The sequence below is a fragment of the Takifugu flavidus genome, chromosome 7 (genome assembly GCF_003711565.1).
Source record: "Takifugu flavidus isolate HTHZ2018 chromosome 7, ASM371156v2, whole genome shotgun sequence".
NCBI lineage: Eukaryota > Metazoa > Chordata > Actinopteri > Tetraodontiformes > Tetraodontidae > Takifugu > Takifugu flavidus.
The window spans coordinates 13,191,619-13,217,608 of record NC_079526.1 but is presented as its reverse complement, the minus strand read 5'-3'; the positions used below and the strand labels follow the sequence as shown (position 1 = coordinate 13,217,608).

Below are 25,990 nucleotides of genomic sequence, written 5' to 3'. Positions count from 1 at the left end.
TGTACGGCTCCTCGTCCCATTCACAAAACGCGCAGGCCTAATGGAGGCGCGGAGAGTCCGGAGTCGTCTGACAGGCTGCACCATCTCTGCTCGGAGACGGGAGGAGGAGTGCCGAGCAGATGGAACAGAGGGGGAGGGGGTCTTCTCTTATGTCTTTTACTTTTTTACTCAACCATCACAGCAACGTTTAAAGCCCTAAATTGCTGCAAACTGTCGACGGAACGCAAACGACGGGTGGATTTGTCCCAAAGAAGGCCCGGTTCTGCTTATCTCCTTCCGTACCAGGCGCAGTTGAACAGAATCCTGCACCACCTGTTGGCCGACGACACGCAGACAGATAAATTGTCAATAAGTGGACGCGGACACGAGTAAACACAGAGGAGAAGAGGGAATATTTACAGAAGGATAAATGATTCCGGATCCGTTTCCAGAGAGCAGAACTCATCTGTTGCTGCTTTTATTTCCCAAAACACCGTTCAGGCTTAACCGGTCCCTCAGAAGTGGACTTACTGTGTGTGGAACAGCTCGGACATTGTGCAGGACGTCTCCTCGGAGCGGACGCGGCGCTGGTCTGTCAACAGCAGTAATCACGGCATTAAACACGGGCCGTCTCGGGTTCACCTGCTGCGTGACCGCCTTCGCCTCTGTGTATTCAGCCAGATGTGTGGCTGCTCATTTTCCTCTGATTTTACACCCCCGCTCTAATCAATACAAATAACTCACTCTGGGTGATTATTTTTTAAGTTTGAAGCTGATTTTACGTAAACTGTTGTGGCCCAGACAAGCGGAGCTCCTCTACGAGGGCTGTTGCTCTTGGAGCCGCGGAGGCGTCGGGCTTCCTCCGTAAACACCGAGGGCCAGAAGTCTTTAATAATTCGTACGTGCCGACCCGCCTAACCTGCAGCAGCAGACGTCACGGGGCGGACGACTCCGGCCCGGCCCGGCCCTTCAGCCGTCCCTACCGCACCCCCCACCCACCCAGAACAGAGCCAGTCTGTATTTTGCTGACTCGTACAGTCCTGAGGCCACGAGTCTGGTTCTGCTCTGTGTTCTTCTTCTGAGATAAGGAGGAATTAGATTAAAGATTTGGACAAGATGTGGGGGGAGGGGACAGCATTGTCCTTTGTTGAGGACACGTCCCAATTTAGTGTTTTGTTGTCGGGAGAGCGGACAGACGTGAGGACAGCTCAGACAACCGACCCTCGTACCAAAGCCCAAGTTCTTCAGAATCCAAAACAAGAGGATAAATCGACTATTTCAGAGAACACTCACACGACCTGATTTATTATTCCAAATTACTTTTGATTTGTTTCATTTGAAAAAACCAAACCTGGGGCTCCCTGATGGGGGCGGGTGTACGTCACGTCACCTCACCTTCATCATTTACTGCCTCCATCTTTCATCTGTCACCGCCAGTAGATTATACATCTTGATACCTTCCATCCCCCCCCCCCCAAAAAAAAGAAATAGGAGCCTGGAAATGATTTACTGTTGGTGGAAAACATGTCCGTGCATCTCTCCGCTCCCTCGTTGTTCAGGCAGTAGAACTTTTCCACCGTCCTGCAGCAGAACCTCGCTGTTCCTGTTGGGTTCTGCTTGTTTTTAATCCGGGGGGGTGGAGGGTGTGGGGGGGAGTTGAGCCGGAGACGTTAAACCGAACATCTGACAAAACAGGACTAATTTAAAAGGGCACGTTAAAATCTGATCCTCAGCTGGATGGGATGCCTCGTGGAGGTGTCAGGGCAGGTTACGCAGGGTGGGGAGGGTTGGGGGGGGGGTATTTTTATCTTGCAGTTAAAAGTTGAGCAGCTGTGTTTGGAGAAGTGCTTCAGCGTCAGGAGTCAGTCGGTGATTCACTGTGTGACACAGACGAATGTGCCCCCCCCCCCCCAAAAAAAAGCATCTGCAGCACTGAAAATCTAACTTTCTGGCCCGGGGTGTCGGAGCAGATTCCGTCGTGTCGGGTTATGAGTCTCCGAAATCCGTCTCAGGGCAGGTGTTTACGTGTGTTTTAGCCAGAAATGGTATCGGACCCGGAGGACAAGTCTCTGCGTAGATCCCTCTGGCTTCCGCACAGGCGTGGAGGACCGGAAGGAGGCGAGGGAGGCAGGCAGGGGATCCGAACCAGAACCTGTGTCAGGAACAGTACCGTTCGGTCAGCGACTCCAAACGGATCTTTTCCTCCTCCTTCGGTCAGATGAGTGTAAACAAACTTGTGTTTGAAGTGCACCGGTTCCTCTCCTGGCGTGTGAACCTGGGATAAATCAGAGAACCTTAAGCTGTGATACCGAACACATGATTGAAAACTAAGCTCTAAGCCTCCTGGTCCACTTTCTCTCCGAAGGAACCATCATCCGTCTCCCTCTGTCCTTTGTTCTCTCCACTTCCCTCTGACTTACACACCAAAACATGCGCGCAGGAATCCCAGGCATGCTGCGTCCATGCAGGCCAGAGGAGAAGAGGTCGGCGTGTGTGTTGGGAAGTGATGAGATATGCAGATAATGGCACAGATGAAAGCTTTGAGCCGCCTTTATCTCGTCTCCTGCCTTTTATCTTCTCATAACGTATTTTCACTCCATGTTATGAGGAATAGTCTTGAGTGATTTGGTGGCTTGAAGCAGCAAAGCAGCAACTAAGTGGAGTATTTGAGCTAAAAGACACAGTAGCCGATGTTGAGGCGCATGTGAAGCTCACATTAGCTTAGTTCAGGCTCCGTGTGGCCTGAAAGCTTTAATGAGCTGCACCATTCTGGGATGTCAAAATCTAAATGGATAAGACTGCTGTACTTTTACATTAGAAACCTCAACTGGAACCCTGGATCCCCTTTTTTCCATCATGTCATTGTTGCTTCTGCTTTAACCTGTGTCTGCATCAGGGGCTTTGCCTCCTTTGTCAGGGTCTGTTTCAGTTTTAAATCGTGCCAATGAACTGCAAAACGGGAATTTCTACCATCAGAGTAATTAGGCGTGAGTGTTTAGCAGCAGGCTTATCCTGTCTTTTCTTGTTTTACTTTCACTTTCACAACACATTGGATTGTTTCTTGGATATCTTTATATATTTCTACACTATAGAAACTCAATAATGAACATTTTCAGCTATGTTTATCTCCTGATGTGTGGTAGTTCTTTATTATTATTATTATTTTAAATCCATTTGCATGTGCTGTTAATGTTAGTGCGATTTTCATTGCAGTGGGGTTCTGGGAGAAAAGGTGCCGGTTCAATCTGAGCTCAGGCACATTTTTTTCCACGACACCTTCAAAGCAAACAGTTGACCTGTGCCTTAAACCCGTGACCCAGACTGAAACAGGCTGACACGAGAGAGGCTCGGCCCCTGTCGCCAGCCCCTGGTCTTATATGGAAAGTTCTCCAAACTCCAAGCGGATTGGGAATACATTAAAACTGACAGAGAGCTTTTAAAGGCGTTTTATCCGCCCATTAATTATCCTAAGTAACGAGAAGCAAGGCCTCCATCTTTTATTTCATCTTCTCTCTCTTTCTCCACTCTCTCCCTCTTGCTAGCCCATATTATTCCACTCTAGCAGAACCCACCGTGATTGGCCAGATGCAACGCCAACGACGATGAAGCATTAATTGCTTCACTTTCGTTGCTGCGGTCAAAAGCTCCGAGCGCTTGTTTTTCCGCCTCCTTGCAACCAGCTGCGTTTTATCTGGAACCGTCGGCAGGGAAAAGTCGCTCATTAATATTCGGGTCCAGATGATGTAAGCAGCCCACAGCTGAACCGGTGACAAAACACGAGACGCCACGCCATGGCGAGCCGATCCTGTTGGTACCTGTTAGCTCAGGTGCTCTTAAACCAGGAGGCAAATGCTCCGATGTGAGAGGTAGAAAGTGTGTTCACAGACGATCTACAGCAGAGGACCGGGCCAGGTGTGTTTCTGATTACTGCTGTGTGCTGGTTATCGCAGCTGGGACAAATTGTCTTGAAGAGGAGGCCACGTGAGCGCTGGTGGAGTCGGGAGAACCGAGCAAAACACAGTTTTGTGTGTCCAGAGGATGAGACTGAAGGGCAAAGGTCACCCATATGTCATAGCCAGGATCCCCATCCCGGATTCCTCTGGCGGATATCGTACTTCTGTCATTTTTCACTAGCATAGTCGCAGAGGCAGGATTTTTATTTATGTCCCTTTTTAAGGCGAGACGTCTCCCGCAGCAAAACGATCAGCATACCTGATCCGCGCTGCGAGCACGGCTGGATTTATGGGGTAACATGCCTCCAATCTGATACCGGATGGATGCATATTCCATCTGGTTATTAGCTTTAAATTATGGTTTTATTAGTGCCTCTGTAAAAGTGACGTTTTGTTGTTGACGTTCAGATGATGTTCAGCGGTGCACAAGTGTCCCGCTAACAAGCACAGACACAGAAAAAATGTCAGAAGAATATACAGTTGATAGAAGAGGGACGTGCATAGCTGAAGGTTAGTCTGACTTTCTGTCTTTCTGCCTCTACCCCCCACCCCACCCCACCCCACCCCCACCACATCTGCCTGCCCCCCCTTCCCTTGGAGCATCATTCATTCGTGCTCCACTGACATGAAGAGGAGAACAGGGAGGCACCGGTGAAATGGAGGGTACCCTGGTGTGGTGAGCCAAAGTAAATAGCATGTATCATGTGGTTGGATTTGACCTTTGACCCGTGTAGTATAGTGACCCCTGCCTCCCACCTGTTCTGGTTTTCTCTGCTCACTCCTGGTGAACACAGCTCCGTCTTAGGGAGGGTTTCTGTTTTGAAAATAAAGTGCTCTTAAGGACACGAGAAGAATATTTTAAAGAATCAAAGGGCTGGTTTAATGTAAAGATTCTGGGCGTTTTTTTACTGAAACACGGCCCAATATTTGCTTCTTAGCCACACAGGGATACATATTGTGTTGAACTCTGCATGTCGAGCTTCCTGTCTCATTAGATTTGGGTGGAACGCTTGTTGGAGAGCTGAGAATAAACTCTGCCCCTGCCCATCTGTCCGAGGTCGACCTATTAGAGGTGACCTTTTCCAGGGAATGGACGCATGGATGCAGTCGGCTGTTTTATTAAGGTGTCGGTGTCACGGTCTCATGTGAACATCCCAGCAAGCTGCTATCGGATGTCCAGTTTCGTGGAGCCTTTGGACCAGGATGTGTGCTCTCTCAGTCGTGTCAGCCTTTATTAGTAAGAGCTGCAGCACACAAATGACTCTTGGTTGGATACAAAAGAGAACACATAGTAATAAAATCCACTATATGCTCAATGGGACCTGATTGCAACTGAAGTGGTGGCTAAAATGGCAAATGAAGGGACATTTGTGTTTGCTAGCTGCCCCAGTGGTATTTGCAGGAGACACATCCATAATGGACAATAACTCAAGGAATACGGAGCTGATTGTTTGGAGACACTGAGTGCATATTCCATTTTGCTTGGAATCCAGTGGGTCATTAGCTGGACATTAGCTTAACTTAATTATGCGGGACTTGGCATCACAATGGTATTCTTTGGTCTCCAGCCCTGCTGTCACCCATCTGTGTGCAGCCTGTTGTCTTCCTTCATAACTATTCCCATTTTCTGCATGTGTAAAATCAACCTTTTCCTCTGTTTTGTAAGGCACCGGAAGGAAGGGTGGAAATGATGGAGCCTTTCTTTAAAGGCAGCTGGATAGTGAGCTATTAGCGCAGTGAAGGTTGTAAAACAAGCAGGAATGTTGCTGCTGGGTCCTGTGAGGTTTTCATCGGGGCGGGAGGTGAAATGACAGCAACAAGACTTCCCCCGAAGGAAAACGTGGAGTGAAAGAGGGGAGATATGAACAATGGCTCGGGAGGCAGAATCTGCGCATAGGTGAAGAGCTAACAGGTAAATTCCCCATTCAAACGGGAGCTACCTCTGATCTGAGCTCTGTCATTACAGATAAGTTACAGTGAGAGAGGGAGCGGAGAATAAATAGCTGATCTGAGAGATGCAGCTCGCCCTGTACTTTGTGAAGACGGCGAGATGAACAAAGATAGTGAAGATTAAAGAGAGCGATACCTTCACTTATCAACAGCAGCAGCAGGGAGGAGTCCCAATAAATAACTGCCTAATTGGGCTTTTTTTGTCCGTCCGTCTTTTGGCCACATCTGGAAGAGGTCAGGATGCTGTTCGGGTGTAAGAGGATGCACACGGGGTGTATACGGTTGATTAAATTGGATACATTAATTAGATTTTATCATGCTGGAAGCCCTGCGCAGTTTTATGGCTGAACATTTTTAGGGTGTTGTGTCATTCTCTGCTCACTCCAAGTGGGTTCAGAGTACAAACAAAACACTGAGGTAATGGAGACGTGTAAAGTCGGAGCGGCTCTAAAAACACAGCAAGACAAAAAAGGCTTTGGATGAAGGCCTGCTGACGTCTGCGAGCTGGCAACGCCGCAGACCTCTTTAGACCCCTGTTTGATTCGAGACGTGAAGGTGAAACGTACACTGACCCGGCCCAAAAGTGAAGCAGCACAAAAGATAATAGAATATAAAGACACACGCAGAAACCAAAAGAAGCCACTAAAAGAACCACACGCCAACTAGAACAACTAGATCCTCACACACGTGAGCACCACACTGGTCCTGCTGATCAATCTCATCTGTTTCTAACACTGATTGAACCCTTTCATTCACCCAAATACGTCATATCCTGTCAAACATGCTCCCCTTCCTCAGATTCTGGTTCGCCAGCCCTCCCCACCTGTGGTCACGTGACACCTGAGCCAGAAGCCCATGTGGGCGCCTGGGGTCTCGCTCCTCCTGCCCTCGTTTACCCGCCCGCTCCCCGGTCTGCTGCGGCAGCTTGTAAATGTCACAGCGAATGTGAAAATTAAAGAGACGCAGGCTACGTTTATGAGCTTCTCTTTGGGTTTTTTCCGCTCTCCCTTGGATCTCTGCCCCCTCGTGTCTTCTCATCCTGTCGGTGCTGCTCTGCAACTCCCACCGTGCTGGTGAAAGTGTTTTTTTTGAAGCCGTAGTTTGGTTTCATTAGTCATTCCAGTCCTTTCTGTGCCCTGCACCCTCCTCTTTTACAGTCCCTTTTTCTTCCCTCTGGTCTATTCAGCCTTTCCTTTTCCTGCCTCGATATGGTTTACAGTCCCGAGACTTCCCCGTCTCGGCGTTAAACCGGGATGATTCACTCGAACCTGGGTTAGAACTGACCTTTTTGGCAGACTGTTCTGAACGGCGTGCAAAGCCCTCGTAGGAGAAGTGCAAAAGCCCGACGAAGCACCGGAGATTAAGGAACGCCGCGACAGACGACGTGTTGATCAGCCAGGAAAATACAGACTTAAATGTGGATACACAACGGCCCTCGAATGGCGTCCGCTGTCAGCCACCATTCATAAATCACCGCAGGAATGACCAGCCGTTCCCAGTTATTCCTGCTTATTATTTGCACGGCATTCACGAAGGCCGCCGGGGATAATGACAACGTTAGCAACGCGCATAAACCCTGCAATCAGATCTGGCTCCGCGCTGCCCACCGTTGCCAGGCGGCATGTCTGACGGAGCGCGATGCCAAATCTGTCAGACTGCAGCCTGAAAGACGCTTCTTTTTCAGGAGCCAGAGGATTCCCACTTCTGGATTCTCCTCTGCTTTTTATAGCTGCCGGAACAACACGTTTTTAACCGTCACTGTGAAGTGAAAAGTTCTTCTTGAAGCAGCCCGAAAGGTGAACTGGGTTAATATGACCTCAGTGCGGAAGGTCAGGCCATCAGACCCAGTTCTGCTCCCCAGTCCTCCCCCAACCAAAATCCAACTGCAATGGATATTTTTTTTTTTTTTTTTTTTTTTTTACATGAGTGAGAGTTACACGCCCTTTTTCTGGCTGTATCCGCAATTTAATTGGACTTTTTGGATGGTCGAGGAGAACGAATGAACAAAGCTCTCCCAGAGAGTGTCTGAAACATGAAGACGGGAGCCCAGACAAATCACCGTGACAGAGGCCGCTCTGTCGGGGAAATCCTGGACGGGTCGCAAGCTAGCAGCCAGAGTTACTGCGGAAAACCGCGAGGTAGAGAAGATAGAAGCCCGACTGTAATCGACGAGAGGAAAGCCAGGCTGTTGTCAGCCTGTAAAAGTTTAGGAGGCCTCGGGGACTCTGCCGAGAACTTGGATTCTTTGTTGGAAGCTTGTAGCTGTCACACCTCTCCACATGAGGTAAAATAGAACACGAGTAGCTTCTAATGTTACTAAAGTGGGGACAACTTTATGATTTCTGTACTCCCACACACAAGTGGTTAGCCGACAGTATAACGTCAGATTAAAAACCACACACACTCACACACACATTCAGGCAAATGCGGATAATATACAGCACGTCTGCCACACCATCAGAAAATATCCAGGGCAGCATCGGGGGGGGTGAAAGGGTAGAAAGGCCCATTGAGAGCCAACAGTCCGCTCTGCAGTCCCAGGCTCGGGTTTTTGGACTATTTTTACAGCCTAACTAACTGTTTTCCTGCCACAAATCCATGTTGGCCAACGTTATATAGGAAGGTGAAGCCATTTTTAAGACCTCTGTACCATCTGGTGGTGACAAAGACACATAAATAGTGAGATCAGGTCCTCTGACGTTACTGGATGAAGAGTTATGAGCAGGCGAGCAATTTGTTGGAGATTGGAACAGCGGGCTCATTGTGGTTCGGCCCAGGAGGCGGTGGTCTGGTTCTCCTCACCGTCCTGCCACTTGGAGCCATGCTTTTATTCACCTGATCAACAGCATTGGCAAAATTTGTAGATTGCAAGCTCATTTTTGCCTTCTTTTCACAGCAGTCGGCCCGATTTGGTCCATTCGAGGTCTGTTCTGGGTTTTAGCGTAGCCAGTTTCCCATCAGCTGAGCACGGAGATGGTTTAGACTGGGAGAGACGAGGGTGACGGCGCCCACCAACGCGCCCTCGTGGCAATATTTTAACCGTCAAAAGTCAGATTTTCCTGTTCGGGTCAGCAAAGAGGAAGCGTTTGGGTTTGGCCGTCCCTGCCACTGGAACAGAAGAGTCATTCTGTCACATGATGTCATCACGCTCAATCCTCCTGTTTGCTGATAACTTGTAGTCCGTGATTGACTGTGCAGCGTGGAGCCGCTAGCTTTAGCACACCAATAAAAAGGTGCACGTCTGTTTTAGGCATCACTTTTTTGAGATTAGGGTTCAGCATAAATATTTGGGCTACACTGAAACAAAAGCCCAAGTGTAAACTGGAACACGGAAGGATTCTCTTTCAAGACTGTGGATTAGCGCCGCGCCGCGCAGCCAGAAGAACAACACGGAGCCGGATTTGGCGGCGCAGATCGTCATCGCAGATAATGAAAAGTAATAAAGTGAGAGCGACGGAGGGCTCAGCACGAGCATTGAGACGTGTTTGCATGTGCGGGGAAGATGAACTTCAGCTCTGTTTTCTCAAGCGCTTCACGCTCCCGAGACAATAGAACCTCCGGACTTTTGTTATCTCTTCGCAGGCCGGTGTTAAACACTGCAAAGGGAATGCTAGCAATAAAGTTAGCAGTCTGAATGAGGGGCATCCAGTGCTCCTGGATTTGTCTTATTATTGACAGCTGCCCTTGAGGTAGATGTGTGGAGAAAGCTGCAGGCTGCATCTCAGCTGAGTCTCTCCAGCTCAGTGTGGAGATCAGGTGCATCAAGCTAGATTTGATCTGAAGCCAGTGTCTCACAAAGGAGGTAAGGCTACATAAGGGGGAAGCTCGATATATGGAAGAGCATGTTCCTAATAAAGGCTACAGCTGGACTTGGAAGTGTATCTGCACAGTCTCTGGCCGTGGTTGTTATCTCTCTGAGCGTCTCGCTGTGCTCATCAGGACTTTGGTCTTCTGCTTCATTCCTCCACTGCTGCAGCGCTGGTGTTCCTGCCCACGTGCATGCGATTAAATGACAGGGCATAAAAAGAAAGGGGAGAAAAAGCTTTGTTCTGGAGACACCCAGCACACTTGGAGCGCAGGAGATTTATTGCACCGAGGATCCATCAGATCCAGCGGATAAATGGGGCTCTGGAGAACATTCTGACTACCTGCTAAGTCACTCCCCTCATTCTCCAGTCTGCTGGCTCGGCCTTTCTTCTCTTGATTTATCTCCTCATCTTCTCCAAAAGAGATGATACAAAGGTCTATTCATGGGAGTGAGTGACCGCTCATTCTCTGCCCCCTGTCCAGCCGCCTCGCCTCACTGTCACTCAGTTCTAATGAAACATCAGCTAATCATGCACGATACAATCGCCGCCATTGTCCATTTATAGGCGATGCACCGAAAGTATAAGCAGAACTATGAGGGTTCTAATGTAGGTTTCTGTTTTTGCTAAACATTAATCAGCTGAATTGAACAGCTCTGAGTGCTCAAAATATCAGCGGATGCTAGAGTTCCTGTGCTAACCTGCTATTGGGGTTATTAGCACAACTCAGACATAGAGGAGGTTCTGAAATGAACTATGTAAAACCGCAGGACACGCTGTTGGCAGCAGGCTCACGGACCCCCGGTACAGGGCAAATGTTGAGCAGCGTGCTAGCATTTGCTAATTTAGCATAAACACAGTTTGGCTGAGGTTAACCAGAGTTGTGAGAAATCGACCCGTGGAATTTGAACGTGAATGTGTACGGGAGGCAATGCGAGGCGGGCAACCAGCACCTACGCTGGAATGTCTGTGCAACCTCAGGTGTCAATTTATACGGTGCGCTGTTTAACAGGATTAGCAACGCTGACCTGCTACCGGAGTAGGAAATATCGGTGAAACGCTCCGTGCCATCCGCCCAAGGAGTGACGTAATATTCCTGTGGAGTGTCTGAACAGCCTCATCCAGACGTGTGCGTTCAGAGAGGCTTGAAACCCCTCAATTTAGCTGAATATACAAACTTCACAAAATTCAGAGGAGGTTTTCATTTTGGCAGCGGAGACGCTGGTGGACCACCTCCTGCACACACACACACACACACACACACACACACACAGAGTCACACATAAACTAGACCCCGATGTGTTATACACCAACGAGGCAGTGCCAGCCACAATTACAATTTCCCTCCAGAACAATCAGAGTGAGGCACGGATCGTGGCGGCGCTCCAGCACGTCTGTGTGTCGAGTTGATGGTAATGAAAGAAGGTAAAAAAAAAAAAAAACGGCTCCGCGCTCAAACAAAGGAGGAGTAACATGGCGTTTTGAGAGCAGGAAGAGTCAGGGTCTGCAAGTAATTTAAGTTGGGGGTGGGGGGGTAGGGTGGGTGATTGTGTGTCTCTTTGCATGCGTCTGCGCTGGAGTGCATGTGGCCCCTGAAGCCGGAGTAAGCGAAAGGAGACCCTGTTATCTGATGAAACGGGGCTGAGTTTGCGTGAGTTTGCACTTTTTTAAAAAAAAAACGCTGATGCGACTCCTCTGAAACCCTGTCAGGTGAGTTTGTGTTCACCCTAACACACACTGCTTTGAACCACACTCAAGGGCGACGCGTGGAAGCACCCCAGAGCTAAACCGGCCACTTTGATTCCAACACGGCTCTCGGGTTTTGTAACATTTGTTCGCAAAACTCATCAAATTAGGGTAAAGCAAGCCTGGTTTGACTTGGCACTGGGAAGTGTAGTTCTTGTGGAACCTGGCTGCCTTGTTGCCAATGTAAAGTCAGTGAACGTTGGCTCCAGATGTAGCGTTTGGTCCTCTCGTTACTCCTAAATTTAATAGGTGTTGGATATCAGTGAAGACTTACAGGTTTTCAATCTTTTATAGGTTCACCCCAAACATAAAAATCCATCTGAATCAACATCTTTACAGTCCACACACTGTTAATCCCCGTCTACAGAAGCCACCAGACTCCACAGCAATTCTGATACAAAATGAGCTTTTTTAATGTTTCCTACCATAATGTGCAAGAGTTAAATTCAGTTTGACTTTATTTATGTAGCAGCCGTTATAGTTGAGATTGTCTTTAGGTGGTTTAGAGCGGTTTAGAGCTGGACCCTAACACGGGTCAGTGTCAACGGAATCGCACGGCCAGATGGGCAGAAAAGGGGCGGAAGAAAGGAAACACACGTAAACATGAGGGAGAGCATTGGTTGGGATTGTTGTGGCTGATTGGGGAGAAAATGGCGATTCAGAAACCGAGGTCATCGCTGGGGTCAAAGGTCGATGACACGCACCAGTTTGCCAAACAATATTGACGTCCTGATAAGAGTTAAAATCGATTACAGCAATTAGTTATACGCTTTTAGCCAAACATTTTTTTAGCATCATTAATCCTAAAGTTAGAAACACACACGCACACACACACACACACACACACACACACACACACACACACACACACACACTTGCACACACACACCCCTAACAGCCGCAGAACATTTAGAACTGTACTTTTTGATGGATCTCTGAGCGGTTTGGAACGGCACGTCTTAAACGTGACCCTTGGCCTCTTTTCCAGCGCCAGAAACACATCTTTGAAAAGTTACCCAAAGGTCTTTCTTTCACGCCAGGACTGATGGTTTAAAAAAAATCAAAATCCAAAAAGACCAAACAGGCTCTGCCATAAAAACAGCAGGACTTAAAAGTCTGTATTTTTAATCACACTGGCGGCAACGGAACCGCCCACAAATACCAGTTCACACAGTGAGAGGCCGTGTGTGCACCAAAATACACACAACACACACGCGTCCACAACAGCGAGTGATGAAACGTGCGCGTTAATACACAGCTGCAGCGGACTTTGGTCCCGTCTCCGAGCTTTGAGTGTTTTTGTGTTGCCGTTGCCGCCGTTTGTTAAGTCAAACGGAGTAGAGCAGCACCGATGTTTCTCACTCGCTTCGCTCTTTCTCACTCGCTTCGCTCTTGGGCCCAGAGTTTCCCGCCGGACGTCCCGGCGCGTTTGCGTCTGGTCATCGTCAGCGGTGGCGGCGGGCTTCAAAGCATGGGTCCCAGAGATGCTGCAGGCAGATAAAGAGGAGCAGATGTCATTCCAGAGGCGTCTGACACACTCCACACATGGCCTGTGGCTACACAACACACCCTGGGATGAGCAGGCGCCCACAAATACGGAGAATTAATCGTAAATCTCTTCATCAAAAAGAGCTCGCTGCCCTGTTGTTTGTCTCCTTTTCTCTTCCCCTCATTCCTTCCACCTTGTCGCCGCCTTTAAAGTCGGAATCCCAACCCTGGATTCCGTCTTCCAGGTTTCCCTTTTACACCTGTCATTAAACCCGCCAACAGAACCCGTAAAAACCTTCCTGACGTGAGTCACAAGATTCCGACTGTGTCATCAAACACTTGGAAAAGTCTCCTCATCACCGTCAGACGTGATAAATCATTTGGCTGAAGCGCGCGGCTCCTTTGATCCAAACTCTCTCCGTCTCGACGGAGCTGGAACGGGCCGGTCCAGGTTTGTTTACATTAGCCTGAACCGGACTGGAGCCGCTGATGTCTCTACAGCTCCGGGAATCCGTTGCTCAGGCAACTGATCCGTTGTCTCCTCGCGCTCCTGCTTTGTTGTGGAATGAACATCTGATATTACTGCTGCTTCAACCTATATGAGGGGGGGGTTGAGGCCGCATGTGTCCCCAATTACACCGCCATGACGGCGGCTTAATTCGCTGCCTCGCTGGGCGAATGGTCGCCTGGAAAGAGACGGCTAATGAAGGCCAGAGCGCCCCGACGCTGCTGCCAATTCTAACACGCCTTGCACACGCGTCGCTGTAGCACACACGCATGTTCGCACGCAGTCTCGCCACATTTAAAACCTGTGCCGCCCCCTGTCCTCACTCCCGACCCCCCCCCCCTCGCCAGGCCCGTTAAACGCTTCGCCAAATAACAGCCTTGACACCGAAGGCCCGTGACTTTAGTGATGGTTTTAGGTTTCTGTTGCATCCTTAAGTTCTGCCTTTAATGACTAAAAAATCAAAAAATCTATTATTGGTTAGATTTGGCCTGTTTATGTGGATGCAGCCAAAACAAGGACGGAGCTTTTGTTGCTAAAGTTTTAAGGAATTATTCAAATTTAAAGATCTGCCCAGTTAATGAGAAGTGAGGAGCACAAATCTCATGTGAAGGCCCCCCCGGCCACAACCCCCCCCCCCCCCACCCAGCTGGGGGATCCTGCGGATTCCAGGAAATGGAGGAAAACAATAGAGATCTTTGTTGCTCCTCTAACGCCTCTGTCTTCTGCGCCCCCGCCGCCTTTTTCTCATTTCCACCGCGGAGGCGTGGGGCTGCGACGTGCGTGCGTGCGTGCGCTGGGTTTACGGGAGGTGAGGTGAGACTGTTTAGAGAAGCGAGCAGCGGCGCTTCACAAGGTGAGCTCAGTCCGCCCCCACGTCATCCAAATACGATGGAAACGACAACAAACCCTGGAAATCTGAGCTCTGCCGCGATCTCCTGTCTCACTGGCACTTTCATTCTCACTTCTCTCTGAATTCTAACCGCTAAAATAAAAACCAGGCGCCCTGAATCCTCTACTGTATCCCCACCCCCACCCCCCCAAAACAGAATCATGTTTGGTCCACATGAATTTGGGTGGAAATGTTTTTTAAACTCATCGCACATTTGCAGCCAATGGAAACCAGTTGAATAAAGTGAGGTCAGGCTCCAGTCGGCCTCACGCGTCATAAATTAAGCTCCATTTTCCCGACCGCTAATGAGAGATACAGTAGATCACTTGCTCACCAGCTCAGATGTTCTCAGGCCTTGCTGTGCGTTTTAATTGACGGATGCCGATGAGGCCGACGGCCTTTTATTCTTACTGCGTCTCTTCACACACGCTGATACGTAATCTGAAAATCAGGTTTTTTTGTGGTGCGCGACGTGGAGGCGCTCCAGCCGCATCTCCAGGTTTGAAATAAGTTTCTCTGCGGTAGCGGAAAACCTTTTGGACGTTAAACTTTGTGGGTTTTAACTCTGGCCTGGTTTCAGCTCTCTGGGGAGATCCAGACCTCTCGCCTCATCCTTTCATCCCCCCCCCTGCTGTCTTCACTATTAACTGACTACCTTCACCTCTAAACAAGCAGAGGAATGCTCGTGCTTATTTTGCTAACCCGGAACGGGGAGAGGTTCTCACCCAGCGGTGGCGTGATTGACAGGGAAGCGTGCTGGAATGGCTCAGAGCCGCACTGCTGGCAGCCCAGTCACGGAGTCCAGTTTAGACCAGGAAAGCGGAGGAATAAGAATAACACTGGACGTTTTCCCTGGAACCACTGGACTTCTGCACACAGGGTGTCTCTTTCTCCCTTTCATTTCTGTCCATCTCCCTCTTCTTCTTCTTCTTTCCTCTGCTCGTCTCTGTCTCGGCGTCTTCCTCTTCGCCAGCATGACTTTCGCTCTGGCCCGGACCGGTGTCGGATTTCTGGCAGCCGAGCGTATCGTACCTCCCTTCCAGAGAGCGTTCGCACCCAGTTTCCCAGAAGTGTTTTGAACTTATTCGGCGTGGTTTATCGTTGGAGTCAGAGAGCCGAAAACATCAGTCGGCTCTGTAAGCGCGGCGTCGGCCAAGAAATGCTGTCAAACGCTTCGCAGTGGAAAATATGCACGGCGCTTTGAAAAAGTGCCACAAACTCACTTTTATTCACGTAATTGATTCTTCACTTATCTTAATTGTCTGTGGAAATACAAAGGAATATGCTGAGCCCTGCCAAACAGCGAGCAGCCGTGACTGCCTGATGGAAGCAGACCAGCAGCGTTTAGCTAATAATGCTAATGCTTTCCAAATGACACTGGTGCGCTGGAGACGTGTCATTTAAATCCAGCTTGAACATAAAGTTCGGTTGAATTGTAAACCAGATTAATAGTATCTGGTCTCCAAACTCTGATTGAAACTTCCCCCTCCCCTCCAGCACTTTTCATTCATTATATACTTCCTGCAGATGAGACCCGAGTCAGCAGGACCGGGCAGGAAATACCAACAGATGTAACCAAGGTATGGTTTTGGAATGGGGCCCAGCCCCACTGCGGTCACATGATGTCTAAATCCGATTCGGGTCCCAAATCCCGCAGCATTATCCCGCCGTTCCCAGATTCCATCTGTTCCATCTTATGAATTTGTCATCCGCGAGGAATCCGGGAATGTCAGCAGCGGACTTATGGAGTGCCCGAGCGTGCACCTGAGCGCCGACACACAAGCGCAGGCAGGCATGCAACATGGTATGTGGCTTATTCACAACACTCGCAGGCACACATGACGCAGATGCCAACCTGGATGTCTGTATTCATGTCTGGGACACAGAAATTAGCCAGTCCTAAATCACGATTCCACATCTCATCCCAGAAAAAAAAGCCTGTGCACCATGTTTACTGTACATTAAATGTTGTTTCACACTGGCCCAATAGAAATACCACCAACCGAGTGGCTAATTAACAGCATATTTTATTGAATATCCTGTCTCACATTCTATAAATATCTGTTTTCTACAGTGAAACTCTGAAATTGAGAAGTCACGTCTTCATTTACATTCCAGCCACAGGTGGACGGCCTAATGTCCTCGTCTATCTGTCCATCAGCTTTTCCTGTAGACCCCTTTACACGCGTCAGGTGAAAATAGACGAGTCGCTCAGTAGGTGGTAGCGTGCTTGTGCACATTCCTCACTAGTCTCCTTCCACCTCTGGTAACAGGAGCTGAGGGGAGCCAACCCAAAATGGGCTGAGCAGACCCCCATACATCAGCGTGGCTTCCAGGCCGTTTTACCGCTTGAAGCCAAATGCTGTCCTGAGGACGGGTTATCTGAGTCGCCGGCCCAGCGTGAAGCCCGTTCAAGAGCGATGGTTCTGTCACGCCAAATGTGTGGGATGGACGGCAGTTTAAGACTCCTCCCTGCTCCCGGCACCAGTACATTAATCCCCGGTCTCCAGCCCCATTTGGCAAATCCAGCGTGTGTTTGTGTGGGTTTTCCCTTGGCGCGCCTTCCCTCCATCTTGGAAGTAATCTGGTGGTCTGGAAACATCTAAATGATCACCACAGGATCAGGAAAAGGGTCCAGAACACTGTGTTTTCCCCCCAATGTACATTATCCACAGAGCATACAGCAAATAAACTGCTCAGAAAAACTCTCATGCTGCAGTCTGCCATGATCGATGAGGAACGATGAAGAACGATGAAGAACTGCTGAGGACGTTTGTCCTCCACTTCCTGGTTTCTGACAGGAGGATTTTACATCCACAACCAATCAAATTGGATAACGCTGAAGGGACTTTAGAAGCAATAAGCAGGTTTAAATGTCACTTTCTGCCCTGGTGTCACCCTGCCATCACTCAGCCATGCCCCCCCCCCCCCATGGTGTGTGGAATGCTGCGTCCGGACAGCTGACAGAGACATCCTGACACCAGGAGACGCCGCTCGCTACACTGACAAGCTGCTGTTTAAAGCACTCGTTGGTCTGCGTCAGCTTTTTCACCGATTTCTTGCTACGATCAAGTTTCTCCTCTGAGAGGCGTGGGGGGGTGACTGGGGGAGGGGGGGGTTGGAGGTTTCATAATTCTGCAGCAACATATTCAAGTTGTCAGTTTCTGCTGCTCAAGCGTCAGCATCTTCTAAAATAATCAGGCCTGCGGTTCACCTGCTGCGACACGTTTTACCCAAACAGCCGCAGAAAACCGCACATTACTCAGAAACGATGGCCGCAGCTCATTGTGAGTTTGAAACAATTAACAGCGCGTTGCACCCGCTCGGCGCTGCGGATTTCATGTCGGAGCAGACGTCTGTGGCCCCTCGGGTCTGTTCTCCCTTTGAAGATGATTGTTATCGCTCGCCTAAGAAGACGCAGCCTCCCGTCATCTATCCTGCTCTAATAAACCTCTCCCTCCCCTCCTCATCCTGGTCTGTGCTCTTATAAGGTTACAGAGCAGAACTTCGTGGTGCCTTCAGGCGCTCCAAACCTGCGCGTATTCCTCCCAGTGCTCCAGTCGGGAACAAACTGGGGAACATTTAGACGTTACGTGCGTTGTACGTTAACTCCAACGTCCACTGCTTTTCTCGTTATCCTCTAGATTACTCGGTGTGTCTCGAGGATTATAGAAAAGGTTTGATTTTTGGCACACCGGACCTACTTAGGCTTGTAATTGTATCATAAATTCGACGTGCTGACAGTGTTGTAACTACTACCTGTAGGCATTTTGCTGTGTTGCTGCAGTCTGTTATTATTGGCTGCAAGTTGCTTAAATCGCTTTCAGCAAGTTTAGCTCGGCACAAGCGAATGACGGGTATCAAAAACCGCTCTGGCGGGTCCAGCTTCGTATAGAAATGTCCAAACCCAGACAGATGTGTTGAAGAGGAACCCGATCGGCGGTCCGTCCAGACGTCTTATTTTCCTCCTGCGGTTTGCTGCCGGTGTGTCCTGGCTCGTTGTTCCAGGTGCCCGACCAGTTTAATCGTTTTTATCCGACAGAATGAACTTCCCCGCAAACATCAACGCGCCATTTGCCGTCTCGAACTTAAACCTGCTTCTTAATGTTACTGCAGCCTTTGTTTTTGTGATTTACAGGGCTTGTTTTAAGGGTTAATTCCTTTTTCGTGCAGCCTCACAGTTTACAAGGCTCCGTCTTCTGCGTTCAGGTCGCCTCCATTCACCACCCGTTCCCAAAAGAAAAAGATTCTCTGCATCTGTTCAGCTAATCCCCAACTTTCCGCTGGTTTTCCCATTCTTGAGTCATCCTGAGCTATTAATTCATTAAGGTTTTTGGATGCACCGTTTGCTATCTGAAGAGGATCCATGCGCGTCTCTGTCATCTTGTGTTTGGAGGCAAACATAACAAAGCTTTCCTGTAAAAATGTTGGTTTTGCTGTCCGTCCAGATAACCCCACAGTTGGGTCCATTTTCCAGTTAATAAGGAAGGAAGAAGAGCTCGGGAGAGGCCCTAATAACAGTGCGGGAGAGCACGCATCAGTCTCCCTCACCACACCAACCAGCCTGGCTCCAAACACAGCTGGCCAGACCATCTAACATCACATTAGATGCGATGCATAACCTTCCCAAATTGAGCATTTTTGATTCAGGCTTGTTTTCTAAAGCCGTGTCTGTCTCTGCTTTATCCTTCTTTTCTCTATTTAGAATCCTTTTTTGCTCTGAGTTCAAATCCCTCAAGTTCTCATGCTTTAGATCTGGTGTGGTTTGGTGCCTAAAGGCTCTACAGATGTCAAGCTTCCATTCGTACATGATTTGTTGTCAGGTGGTTAACATGGTTGATTACATCATTTGCTGTCACCAAAATTCCTGTGTGGAAAATTACTGTCTTTTATATATGAATTGTTCTATAATTATTATCCTGCTAAAAGCCAAAACAGTATAACAGTGGGCGAATGAAAGAAAAGACGTGAAGTTTTACATGTTGCTCAAGAAAGCGTGACGGTTGTCTGATATCTTTGTGCACAATCTCTGTTTGACTTCAAGTTAAGACAAGTGACTCAGGGAAGAATGTTGACTTTTGATTAGTAGATAAATGATCCCCAGCCTAAAGCTGGAGATGACTGTCTACCTCCATCCTTTTAATTTACAGCACCTTTATAATTATCCTCATGTCCGCCCTTCTGCCCCTTAGTGACAGCTTTAGCATGCACGTTCAGAGTCGGTGTCGCTGCCCGGTCCGGGCCCAGAACCACGCTAGGTCCTTATTTTTAGGGCCTTATCAAGAACTTCAATGGTTTCCCCTGTTTCACTGAGAAACATTAGAAAGCTAATCTCAAAATTACTCCCGATATTCCAGAAGATTGTTCCAGTGAAAGAGGACAAACAGATGTGACCTTATCGGGTCCTCTGGTGCATTCAATCGCAGCAGTAAAGGAAAAGCCAGTTGGGATCTGTTGGGAATATTCTCCCCTTTTTTAATGAACCTCAGTGCAGTAGACCCCCCCCCCCACCCATGTCCAACCCCTCTGTTGACCTCTCACCTGACCTCCCCTGCTGTTAGTGGAGGCAGTGAGCTGCAACATCTCCTCTCCCCTGTCAGTCTCTGTTTCTTTAAGTCTGAATTCTGAGAAATCGGACTCAATTTGAGGGAGCTAGGATCTTCCGCGGACAAAACAGTCCATCAGAACAAAGAAAAAAACCCACAAATTTAGTAAACAACAACACAAATGAGCTTTTTCTCCGTCCTGGCGCCCGCGCTGCTGTAGAACGTCCCGGCAGTTGTTGCGAGCTGGGCTAACAGGTGCAGAGGCCCAAAGCCCTGCTCATTAACACAGCTCATTTCACAGGCACCAGCGCACAGCCGCTACCATCCTCACACAGTGTGCACGAAACAACACATTATCACCCAATTAGCATGACCCCGTGTCAGCCGCCTGGTCCTGTTTGACTGCAAACTTTCTCTCCTCGCGGGCTTTGATTGTCACCGCGCTGCTAATTCTTTCATGTTTGAGATTAAAGAAAAAGTTTTTCTTGTTTTTGCTTGGAGGTGTTTTTCTACACTATCCAGGTTAGGTAGGCTGTGATTATAAGGGCCGTGCTATCCCGCGCGCCCTCGTCGTTAGAGCGCCTTTAGTTCCAGCGCTGGCATTTTAACTAGTTGGGAATCACCTTCTGACCCGCGGCTGTGCACAGGGACTGAAGGCCATTTTCTGGCTCCTTTCTTCTGTAATGAAAAGCAGAGGGCCGCTCTGTCGTCAGCTGCTAATAAAGCAGCATTAGCTACGCGGGGCTCGCCCAGAGCGTATACATTTAATCCTTTGATCGGAACTATAGCCACGCTAGCGTTTGAGATGGACAACATCTCATTTCTGTGACATTGGATTGATTATTGAAAGCGACAGGGGCCTTCATGTGGATATTTGCTGTGTTGTTTAAGTTGAATAAGAAGGGATTGACTTTCCAAGTGCTGGGAGGGAAGGTTCAGGTGTGTGTTCGCACTCACTCAAAGGGAGGCTTGTGCGAGGCCGAGCTGCTCATTTCCATAACTCTGCTCAACTTTCCTGCTTTAGCCTCCAGACTGGCACCTGGCCAACTGTTTCCCGAGACGGGGCTCCTTTTCAGTCACGTCCCGCTGAATTTGAGTTTGAATTTGAGAAGGAACTCCGGCGACATCCTCGGCCGTTTCTAGGATGTTGTTGCGATCCTCCATTCAAGTGTTTATTGATCTCGGTGTTATTCATCTTTTTATGGTGTTTAAATCTCCCAAAGAAGTTTTTCCAAGTGGGAAAGCATCCCTTTTATGCCGTGAAAGTCTAGAAATTCCGATTTATAAACACTTATGTCAGGTTGATATGCTTAACTTCACACGTCTCATTATGACACAGCTGGAGACATTTAGAGGCTTCAAACTTTAGAAATATGCTAATAGTCCCTTTTTTTTCTGTTTCCAGAGTCTGAGTTTCCACAAGATCCGAGCGTGCTAGCTCCCAATTCATGGAACACTTCTGGTAATGGTAAATATTCACACATATAAAGACACACACACACACACACCACACACACACACACATATACACATGAAGCATCACTCTCTTTCAACACAAGCTGTTAACACATCTGCTACAAGACATAAACAATCACATGCTCATAGCGCCCTTAACACATGGCGGCTTAAACGCTAATTCAACACGTGTTGTGTGAAATCACGCCGAGTGGCGTGTTGACCATCACGCATCATCGGTGAAACATTTGGTTTGGCGCCGTCGACGGTCCGTCCCAGCGTGGAGGAGAACTCACGGAAAATGTACATTTGCTCTTGTGAGAATAGAGCCGCAGGTGCGCTTCATTTCTGCAGTTTCCACTGACCTACTTCTTCTTTTCTCGAATGCAAAAACCCCACCAGAGCTTTAAAATGATCTCCGCACATCACGTCGACTGTGACCCCAGCAAATTCCTGCCATTCAGGCTGACCTCTGTGGCCAAGTCATCAGATGGTCTGCGATGCGTTCAGGCGTCCTCGTACAAAAGAGCCTCCAGCTGTTAATGTCATGTAACATCCAGGAGTGTTTTGCGAATGAGGTGCAGAGTTTGAACTCTTTATTGGTACTTTACAGAAAGTAGTTCAATAAAGTTTTATTTCATTAGTACTGAAAACACCACACTCGAGCCACATTTCCAGTCCGGTAAGTTCAGTTCTTTACCGTCTACCTGCCACTAACACAGCAGAGATTTAGTTGAAATTTGAGAATTCCCAGGAAACGTATCCGAGAATAGTATCCCTCGACGTTCTCAGTAGATATCTACATTCTTTCTCTTGTATTTTCAAGCTCTTTTCAGATATTATTCTTGGGATTTCTGCTCTCTTTTTGCTCTTCTCTCGCTCTCTCAGTGCTCTTTTCTAAACCATCGTAATTATCTCTTTCTGCTGATGTAACTTTTTTCCCTCGGCTGCTGCTAACAGTGGGAACCACATGTGAAACTGTCTGTAAAAGGAGACAATCAAAGAAAGAATGTGAATCAATCAGTTATGTAACCGCTGGTTCGCCGTCTCTGGTACGTTAAACCGAGGAGCGCCTGCTACGGCGGCGTTTACAGCCCAGCGACGGCTTCTCCGTTTAACATGCCTGTCATCGAGTCAGATATAGAATACCGTCCACCTGGTCCAAAACCACAAGAAAATTGACTGTGGGATACATAACGGAGATGAAAATGCCGGAAAGCCTCTTTGGTTGGATTTGGTCAGCTTATTTCTTCCCTTTCTCGGTCGGGTTTCGTGCCAGTTTATTGAAACGATGTGGTGCGGAGGGCCACGTCTCCGGGAGCTGCAGAGGGGTTAGCTCAGCATCTCTGTGGAGGAAGCATTAGGAGGCACTTTCCTTCTCTCCAGGAGCATTTGTGCCAGCTCTCCCGCAACATCCGTCCCACAGAAGAGGATCCAGTCATTCCTGCTCCAAACCGGGCGCTTTAATCACCACGGCGAGTGTGTTTGAATGATTATGAGCAGCCTGCACGCAGCCACGCCTCCGAGGTGTATCTGTGTGTCACATCCATGCGTGACATCTGCGTCTTATCTGATGGGCCGACGGTGATTGCGCCTCTTGTTTGGTCTGCAGGTGGGGATGATTTTGATGGCCCAGCAGACAGCATTCAGGTAGCGCCGCTCTATCGGAAGACATCAGTCGCAGGAGGTTATCGTGCTTGAAATGAGGGGTGGGGTTAGTTTACTGAACTCAGTTTTTGTTGCTCTGATGTGGAAGTGATCCCTTTAGCCTTAGCTAGCGACGCTACGGCTCCTCTTCCTCACCGCGCCTATGGAGTCTCTTTAGCCGGCTGTGCATTCACTCGGGTTCCCGCCTCCCGTCTGCTATTGATCGTGCATCTTCACGTGCACGGGACCGTGGGTAAAGTGTAGGTCCAGGTGGAAACGAGGATAAGTTGTTTGTGCTGCGGTTGTACACGAGCGCTTGATACGTCAACCGCTGCAGGGAAACTTCAGGCTGATGACAGGGAACCCTTTAGTGAGGGACCACAGTGACGGGACAGTCCGCAGGCAAGGTTTGGGTTTCACAGCGCCGCCGGAGCCAAAGACCACAGGTTCACAGCGCTCAGCATGAGAGACAATTACAGCAGGGCTGCTTTGTTCCTCCGAGATCGACGTCCATATATTTCTCTGTATCCTTCTTCTCTTTTTCTCCTCCTCCAGCCACTGAAGGGATTCGTCCCAACATCGGCTACGTTCTTGGAGTCCTTTTCAAACCTTTATTTAAACACATTTTTTTCAACATCAATACGTTGGAGCCTGAACTTACTGATGTTTACAGCCATAAAGAGCCTCCATGAGCCCTGATGAATTTAATACATTAAATAAATGTGTGCATAGTTGCATTCAGCTGGAGAAGTGTGGAGCAGAAGTTGCTTTTTTCTTCCTCCAACTTAATACAACTTTTTAGGTAAAGTCAAAACTCTGGAATAAATTCCTAATATAAAAGTCAGTATGTTGTTTGATTTTGAATGGGTGTTTTTAGGAGCGTACTTTGTTAAATTGCTTTTAAAATTTTACACTCCTTCGCTGGGTTTGGGGCCTTGCTCAAGGGCAGCTTAGCACCTCGCCTGCCAACACCCTAATGTGTCTGTCCGTCACTCTGCTTTGTCTTTTTTAATGTCCGTAACTCCGAATATGCGAGTTAACACCCTTTAACTTTTAAGACGTTGTCAAAACTAGTCCAACAAGTGTCAGAAAAGCCCTCAACTCTACAGTCTTTCAGAGGGGGCTGTGTTTTATGAAGGCGGTTATAAATCATTACGACTCTGCTTTAAAATCTCACGAATCCTTCTGTACAAACATGATAATGCTTAAAACATAACGAGCCGTCATGACTTCCAGCTCAGACGCTTGAGTCTCATGCCTCATGACATTTAAATTGATTACAAATGGTAATATAATCATACTCCACCGATTAAACACGGAGCAGAAAAGGGCAGAAGGCAGGAAAACCAAACCTTTTATATAACTGCACTCAACTCTAAACTGTCTCAATAATCAAATTTCAAGGCTGTGGCCAGCATGTCGTTGCATTAAGCTTTGTTTAAATGCTTCGTGTGCTGCAAAAGAGCGATAATATGTGCGGAATTGCACGTTGTATTTGCATGAGGTCATGGAAGAACACACACAGGCATCACTGCAGTGTGGGTGTGTGTGTGTGGGCGTGTGTGTAGTCGGGACAGGAGAGGAGTAGTAATAAGAAGGGAGTGACAGGAAAAAGGAAGATGAGAGTGCTGGAGATGGGATCTTTGAAGCAGTAAAGTGTGTGATTATTAGTCCTGCTTCAGTGTGTTTAATAATTCATCCTGCTGGATTTTAACCTGACTCCAGCGCCGAGACAAGTGGACTGTAAAACTTGTGTTAAATGGAAGAGGGCGGATAATAAGTGGCGTTTTCCCGAACACTCGGTGCTAGCGTGACGGCAAAGAGACACATCTGAAGAGGAAAGTTACGTAACATTCACAAACAACAAAGATAAAATACAAGCAGGGATGATCCTTGGAGAAATCCGATTTTCTGACCACAAGGTGGCGCTTCGCGTTCGTGTGAACGAGGGTTAAGACTGAAGCGGTCGTTTCTGCATCCCATTGATCTCTGGGGCGGAACGATGGATGGTGGACGCACCAGAACGGTGACATCTGCACGTCGCAGCCTCGTTTATGAAATATTGCCGAGCTGCGTTACTAATGGCCACTCAGAACTAAATACGCAGGTTTATACTGTATATTGAAGCATGACTGGTCTCGTGAACTCTGGCCTGTAATTTGAAGGGAATCAGCTGCGTCTCTGACAAAGAGGCGTTTGTTGGACCCGATGAGCCTCGAGCAGAGCGGGTGGCTGCAACAAAGCTCCGCATTCTGGACCGGACCAAAGTTAATTAAATCAGGCTTAACTAATAATATTCATATTTATCCGGTCGGGGACTAAAACTGCAACGCAATTAAGGGAGTTTCAGAACCATGACGCCATAGTTACTGTCCATGGTCACTGGTGCGCTCCTGGGCCGTTGGAGGAGTTTTGAAACGTCTTGAATGACCTGGAAGAAAGAAAAAGCTAAACACGGGAAGCATTTCCACAGGGCAAACGTAAGCGGCAGGAAATACTGTGCTGAAATACGGAGAAAAAAGACGTCGGCGTCCGCGGACATGCTGAGATTTCACGCTGTGGTGAAAGTGTAACGTGTGGGGATCCAGAAGCATGTGCTGCTGTTTGTACTCTCTTCAGACAAAATGAACCCTGTCTAACTAGTATTTGTAATTCCCCTATATGCTGTATGTTTTCCAGCGTTGTTTGTCTTGGCTGGGTTGTGGAACCCAGAGACTTTCTGCATGCCTGGGATGGGTTTTGGGGTTGAGGGAACTTTCCAGAGGTTTTTCTTGACATTAACACCAATGTTTTCCCAGCGCATTAAGCTCTTCGGTGGCCCTTTTTCCTGACCACCTTGAGGAAAAATGTGATCCTGGAGATAATCATGCGTAACTGTTTGGGTTTGTTTTTGTCCAGATCCTCCTGGATTTATGGGGACAATGGTGGGGTATTAAAATGTATGGGAGGAAGCTGCTGCAGCCTTAGATTTATTGTTCTTTTTTCCTGTCGTCTTGACCCAGAACACGGGCGACGTTGCGTCC

At 48.3% G+C, this 25,990-nt stretch overlaps 1 protein-coding gene across 3 annotated transcripts in view; it reads left to right on the top strand.

Annotated features, from left to right (window-relative positions):
- Positions 1–25,990, top strand: part of ror1 (receptor tyrosine kinase-like orphan receptor 1) — a 76,750-nt gene that overhangs the window by 30,933 nt on the left and 19,827 nt on the right. The window contains exon 2 of one of the 3 annotated variants that reach the window (XM_057038641.1): positions 21,271–21,327. The exons of 1 other annotated variant lie outside the window; for it this stretch is intronic. In XM_057038641.1, coding sequence (XP_056894621.1) covers positions 21,271–21,327 — 57 coding nt within the window. Of the gene's footprint in view, positions 1–21,270; positions 21,334–25,990 lie in introns of all 3 variants that reach the window. One more of the 3 variants, XM_057038640.1, reaches the window with a different exon arrangement.